This window comes from Benincasa hispida, chromosome 10 (assembly GCF_009727055.1).
Source record: "Benincasa hispida cultivar B227 chromosome 10, ASM972705v1, whole genome shotgun sequence".
Lineage (NCBI taxonomy): Eukaryota > Viridiplantae > Streptophyta > Magnoliopsida > Cucurbitales > Cucurbitaceae > Benincasa > Benincasa hispida.
The window spans coordinates 12194564-12201478 of NC_052358.1; the positions used below are offsets into that span (position 1 = coordinate 12194564).

General features: G+C 34.5%; 1 protein-coding gene across 2 annotated transcripts; it reads right to left on the bottom strand.

Annotated features, from left to right (window-relative positions):
• Positions 1 to 776: 776 nt before the first annotated feature.
• On the bottom strand, positions 777 to 5795 carry LOC120087634 (serine/threonine-protein kinase GRIK1). 2 transcript variants are annotated; one of them, XM_039044475.1, is made up of 13 exons: positions 5213 to 5795; positions 4888 to 5050; positions 4291 to 4472; positions 3434 to 3508; positions 3306 to 3350; positions 3078 to 3152; positions 2600 to 2687; positions 2372 to 2496; positions 1805 to 1900; positions 1633 to 1699; positions 1433 to 1548; positions 1268 to 1346; positions 777 to 1187 (listed from the first exon to the last, which is right to left on the bottom strand). In XM_039044475.1, the coding sequence occupies exons 2-13, from the start codon at positions 4949 to 4951 to the stop codon at positions 991 to 993; spliced, it is 1209 nt and encodes a 402-aa protein (XP_038900403.1). In that variant the 5' UTR covers positions 4952 to 5050; positions 5213 to 5795; the 3' UTR covers positions 777 to 990. The 2 variants fall into 2 exon arrangements, with proteins under 2 accessions (XP_038900403.1, XP_038900402.1); XM_039044474.1 differs by lacking the exon at positions 5213 to 5795 and having other exon boundaries at positions 4291 to 4672; positions 4888 to 5030.
• Positions 5796 to 6915: the final 1120 nt, after the last annotated feature.

The window sequence follows — 6915 nt, forward strand, 5'->3', positions numbered from 1 at the left end:
TTTCTCATCTAGAAAAATAGCAAAACAACTTCTTTTTTGTAAAAATAGAAAAAAACGAAATAAAAATAGATAATTACTATTGTAAAAGTTCAGATTACCCCAAACTATGCAAATGAGATGTTATTACCTTATTTAGAAAGATTCTTAAATACATTGTAATTAAAACCACCTAAATCTATCAAACATACCTTTAAAGGGCTTTCAAATTTGAAACCCTAGCTACCAGTTCATCTACCTCAAAAGCAAAAACCATTTTTGCATCAATTACTTCCAATCTTGAAGGAATAACAAAGCACTCTCTCCCACGCGAATCTCAAAACAGAACCAAACTGTCACCATTATAATAATTCATGTTCTCAATTATTTTCCCATAATTGAGAATGAGAGGCCCAAACATTGAAGGAGTGTTTGAATCCCAACTTCAAGTAGGTAGAGTGAATTAGAGTGGACTATTACCAACTTTCATAACCTACAATTAATAACAGTACTACTATTTCAAATCTTTTGTTACAGTGCTTACTATTTCCAACCTATCCTATCTTTCTTTGTTTGTTGTAATATTTACTATTTACTACTTAAACTAAAATAAACTATTATAACCTACAAACTATTATAACTTATTGACTATAATAACCAATTCAGCACCTTAAACACCTCTTAGATGGACAAGTTGGAGACCTAAACACCCCTTTAAAGAGTAGAAAGAAGGTTATTCGAGCTAAGAGAAGAAAGACCTCAATAAAAACTAAAAAAACATAGCTGCACCTTGATGAAACTGCATGACAAAAAACCTTAAAATAAGCAACAATCTTGAAATCTTAAAAAACCCATAATTTCTCAGGCAATAAAATTGCACCCCATGTATATCCTCACATAGACCAACAGAAGGGATGAAGACACTATATAATAAAATGGTAAAAAAAACTATATAAGGGGGAAGAGGAAAAAACCCATCTAAGCTTTTAAATTTACACGAACAAATCCAGGACACTACATAGACAAATTAGGAGGAGCCACGTCAAAATCGTCATATTTACTCCCATTTTCTTCTGGTTGCAAGTTTGATTGTTCTTCCACCATCAAACTCTTGCGCTTGCACCAGCATAGGTATTGTGGGATTTGACCTTCTTCTCCAATCACCCAGCTGTGCTTTGCTATGGAGTCCAGTGTCATCCTCTGGCTCGGGTCTGTAAGAGAGAAGGCTAATAATTTTAGAACCATACAACATTCTGGGACCAAGATCTTGGAGATGAATGAGACACAGTACCTTTACTTAGAATTCCTTCCAATAAATCTCTCAGCTGGGGATTCATATCATCAGGTAGCAATAATGGATTATTGACAATCTGAGGAAGAAATACATTGTCTATTTAACATCAGAATGCATTTGTTTAATGAAAGTCATAATAACACAAATAAACACTTTCCCCACTTTATCATACGTATCTTGCAGTGTCTCTCCAAGAAACGGATATTGACCGAGTATCATACAGTACAGGGTCACCCCAACTGCCCATGTGTCAGCGGCTTTGCCATGATAAGTTATACCTAATAATATAGGAAGTTAACAGTTGAGGCACATCATAAGGTAAATCCAACCTTAATAAGCATCAAAACCAATATAATATAGACCTAAACAGCATTCTGGTGCAGTAAAAACAGGAGTCCCAGGAGAACGGCGAAGCTCATCGTTTGCATCCTGCAAATAAAAAATCAATATTGCCCTCACAGGAAGCTCTAATGGTACCACAACTATATAATGAAGAATGCAGCTGCGGAGAGATGAAGGAAATCCTTTGATTACCTCAAAAACCTGGCTAACACTGAAGTCCCCTATCTTCACCGTACCATCAAGAGTTATCAACAAATTATCTGGTTTAATGTCACCATGCACTATATTCTGCTTCCACAGTTAAAAAAATAAATATATAAATAACCCAATCAAGAGGGAACAAAATAAAGCAAATAGTCGGCTATTATGCAACCAAGTAGATGGCCCTATTTTATACTTCATAAGTATGCCCATATACCCCTTTTTTTATAAGAAAGCATCAAGCACATATCACACCATTAAGAAAATATATTGTGCTACCATGTGCCCAAGCATCAATTAACTTAAGTGCGAGTAAGAATCACTGTCATCTAGTCCAGATAATATAACCAAATAACAGATATAACTATCAAATGTAATATAAGCTCCTTTTTCTTTACCCATATGTATTAAAAATTACCCCCCCCCCCCCCCCCAAAAAAAAAAAAACCCCACAAATTTAACCCGTAAGGATGACACACAAAAATCGAGAAGGTAATGAAGAATTAAGCTTCTGTGAAAAAGACGAAAAGACGTATAAGGTAAGAATCGATATCATACATGAGCATGGAGATACATCAGTCCTGAGACAATATCACGCAAATATTTCCGAGCAATATTTTCATCTAGACCACGTGGTGGATCAGAACCCTCACAAGCCCATTTGCCTTCCACATATTCAAGAACTAAAGCAAAGAATGACTGCTCAAGTAAAGGTTATGTTCAAGCAGATAGTACTTTCAATGATTCAAGCAAGTCCATACAGAAAAAGAAAGATGCCATGAATACCCATATAAAAGCGATCATCGTCCGGATCATCTATCACCTCAAGCAGATTGACTATGTTTGGATGTTCCAACATTTTCATGATTAAAACCTGTAACAAGGAGATTGTATATTTTATCCTGAACTCAGCAACGCTAATTAAGGGTTAAAGAAGATATGTACATACAACCAAGCTTAGCCAAAAAGTTGCAGGGGAAAATGTGAATGAGAAAAAGAACTAAGATATACACTACATGCAAATAAGAGTTTTTTTAAAAAAAAAATAGTAAGATATGCAAATAAGAGCTGAACATTCAAACCCAATAGAATTTTAAGATGCAACACGCCATTGGGCAAAAGCAATCCACCTTAGTGGTTCATGCCAAAAAAGATACCATTGAGCAGGGAAAAGACCCTCGTTTAATATGAGTAAGAGAAACAATCAAACATCAAACGGAAACCCGATGTCCAAGGCAACAAAAAATTTAGATTTTGCCATTACCTCACGAAGAACATCAGTCATAGCTGTCTCTGAAGGAGCAACTCGCAGCTTTGACAAATGTGACTTGTGAAATGCCTACAAGTATGTATGCCGAAGTTTTATTAACAGAAACCACTTTATATCTCAACCTTCTACATCATAGTGACAGGAAAAACACTTGGCAATAGGAAAATCCCCCCATCTCCAAGTTATTTCTAAAACAATTAAAAGAAATATCAGAAAGAACACCTTAATTGCGTAGTATTTTCCATCCATACGGCTTCGATATAGAACCTGTTTACATAAAAAGAAGTAAACAGTAGTTAATAGTATCAAATGAGAAAATATGACAAAATGTTGTTATAAAAAATGCTTACCACTTTCCCATAACTACCAGAACCAATCTTATACTCACGAACATATTCATTGACCATCTTGTTTCCATTTTCATCCTGAACATCAAGGCAACAAATGAACATTAACGTGAACAGATAGTACCAGGAGTAGTATTAAGCCACAATGTACAAACATCATACACCCAATTAGAGGCGACTATAGGGCTGAGTTCCTCTAAAAGATAGGTTCATAGCTCCACAAAAACTGGGGGAAGGCATTGTATATTCCCAAATCTTTTAATTCAGGGAGATATGTCATATATATACACACACATAGAGAGAGGGAGAGAGAGGGAGAGAGAGAGGCTTTATGTGTTCTGTCTATAAATTGAAAGCAATCCAAGTACTTTTCTACCTCAGTACATTGAAAACTAAGAATCAAAGTTAGGCTTCACTAGAAAATTTAATGACCAGATATTCATTTTCAAATGAAAAGAGCTGCTTACTGAACCTTCTACAGTATTGACAAGAGGCTTGTGATATTACAAGAAGCAAAAGATCATGAACACAGAACGGTACAATAAGTTTCCCTCCGTCTGCGAGCAATAGAAGAAATTCAAAGCTAGTTCAGCTTATGTTTTTCCCTCTATTGTCAACCATAACCAAATGACTACCAAACATTGTTCCAGATCAAAGTCCATATGACTAAAAATGTAAAAGAAATGCAGAGCACATTTGTGTTAAAAACTGTTCAGAAAGGGCAATTTCTTCCTTCAGCATATTCTGCAATAATTCCTAGAATAACAATAGACCCACGTACAAGTTAAACAGCCTAAGAAGTTGCATAAAGTTGAATTTGAATTTCACACAATCGATGGACATATTAATAACTACATCACCTCTGAGCGAATAACTGTGTTCGTCTCCTTGACAGGAAATTGCCGGCAAATCAAACCATTCTGCGTTCTATGCCGCAAAATCTCTTCAGAATTTTTTCCGCGGCTATGTGATTCGGTTTCTTCTTCGTGTGTAGGACTGGTCATATCATCATGAGACGAGCAGCTTTCTTCATCTTCCATGTCTTCACCCAACAAAAAATCCTCAGAAAGGCGGTTGAAGCCAGAAGCAGGTCTCAACACTCTTTTAGGTTTTTTGGTAAACCCAAAGCAACCACAACAGCCCATCATTTTGGAAATAGAGAAACTTTTTTTGTACATGAGATTTTGAGAACCTCGACTTTGAAGTAGTTATTGAAATTATCCGCAACCAAACAACCCTATCCTGAACCCCAGAAAGAAAAAAAATATATATATATATATGATTGGAACCATGCCCTCAAATTCAAAAGATTATAATCCATAAACGATGACAAAAAGAATGACCTCAGACATAGACAACAAATGGGAAGGAGTGTTATCATACGCCAAAATTAAATTAATAGAAAGCTGTTCACAATTCTAAGATACTCATAAGAAAGCCATAGTGATGAACTGCACCTGATTCACAACGGGATGAAGGGCAGCAAGCCCAAGTCCAGTATGCTATTCCAACGGATGCCATTCAGCCCGATGAAAGAAACAGCTGGTAGTAGCGAAGACGTTGCAATTCAGACCTAACATCGCTTATATAGGCAACCAGTGTAGACTTGCATCCAAAACCCTTACACGTTGACCATTAACAAAATTAGAAAACATAGTGGTAGACGAAATAACGAACAAATACCCACGTCAAGCTTGCAAATAAATGGCAAACGTCATCAAACCCAACAACAAATACAAAGCTAACCCAATACAAATTGTACAAATATATCAAAACCCTTACCTAATCAGACGAATTCTTTAAAAGAAAACAGTCCGGCGGAAAACCCTAGGCACCCTTTATCTAATTCAGCAATTGCAAGCCACACGACAAGTAATGGGTTCAAATTTCCAACCGCCACAAATAATAAACGAAGAAGATCCCAGAGAACGAACAATTCCGATCGAAACCCTGACGATCGAGGAGTTGGGGGATGAAATTAAAACCCTAATAGGGATGTGTAAAGGGGGTTAATGGCTAATGGGGTGGGGGAAAAGGGGAAGAGGCGAGGATCTGCGGGAATCTGGACCTGAAAAAGAGGGAGTGTGCAAAAGAAGAGAAGAGAATGGAGTTTTGGGGGATTGATTGTTGATTGTTGATTGTTTATTTAAGTTCGAGGGAATTTACAGGAAAATGGAAATTGGGACAGAGTGGATGGAAGATGAGAAGAAGGTTTTTAAAATAGGAAGAGAGGTGAAAGAGAAGACGCGTCCGAAGAAGAAGACGAGAGAGAGGTACAGAAAGACAGGACAGATGATTTCCCTTCCTCCCTCTTTTTCCCCATTCTCCGATGAAGATCCAAAACCCCCCAAAGCTTTTAACTATTTTCGCAACATTCATCACTTTTATTTTAATTCTTATCTTCTTTTAATTACAAGTTTAAATTAATAATTGAATTATAAATTTAGTGCCCAAGACTTTTATTTTTATAGTTAATAGTTTTCTAAACTTTTTATTTTTTTCTCTTATAATTTAAATTTTAAAGAGTTAATTACTTTATTAGATATAAATTTAAAATTTAAATCTTATAAAATCTAAACTTTCAATTTTATGTCTAGTAGATAGGGATTTTTAGATAATTGGAAGACTCAATGACTAAATTTATAAATTTGAAATTTTGAAGATCAAGTAGACACGGGCATCAAAATTTTGAGATTTGTCTTTTAATTTAACCTTCCTTTTCTATGTTTCGATCTAATATTGTTCACATTATTTTGGCTAGTATTATTCCATTCTTAGAGTCAAATTACAATAGTAGTTTGTTGGATTTCGTTTTTAGTTTTTAAGTATATCACATCAGGAAAAAAAAAAGATTGAAAGTAGTGTTTATAATCTCAAAAGATTAATTATCCAAACATTACTTTAAAACGGTCAATATAATAACTCTTAAATATATATATGAGGGAAATATATAGATTTTGAGTTTGGTTACATTTGACTCCACTATTTTATATTACACGTGTGTCGAATGTGTTATGCGGATTTTTTTTTAAAAAAAAAAAGATAATTACATAAATTTAATAAATTTGTAAACAAGAGGCTTTTGTTTTTCAAATATTTAAAAAAAAAAACAAAAAAAGAATGTTGCAAATTTAGAGAGGTAAAAATAATAGTTATTTTATATTGACTATTACTAAGTTTAGAATATTATAAATATTATAATATGTGTTAGATAGATGCTCAAGCTTAGTGTCAGAAACACGTGTCCTCCTTCCATTACCACATCTGTTAGTCATATGTCATACAACAACCTATGTCGGTGTCCAAATATATCACATCCTACTTACCAAGATCTCTATAACTAAATGGTCATTTGTGGATTTTAAAAACACACCTACATTGGATAAAATACACGAACTTTAGAGAAAGTGGAGAATCTTGAGAAATTTTCGTATTTCATATTTTGTTATTTATTTATTTTTTATATTATATATGCCATAATGTAT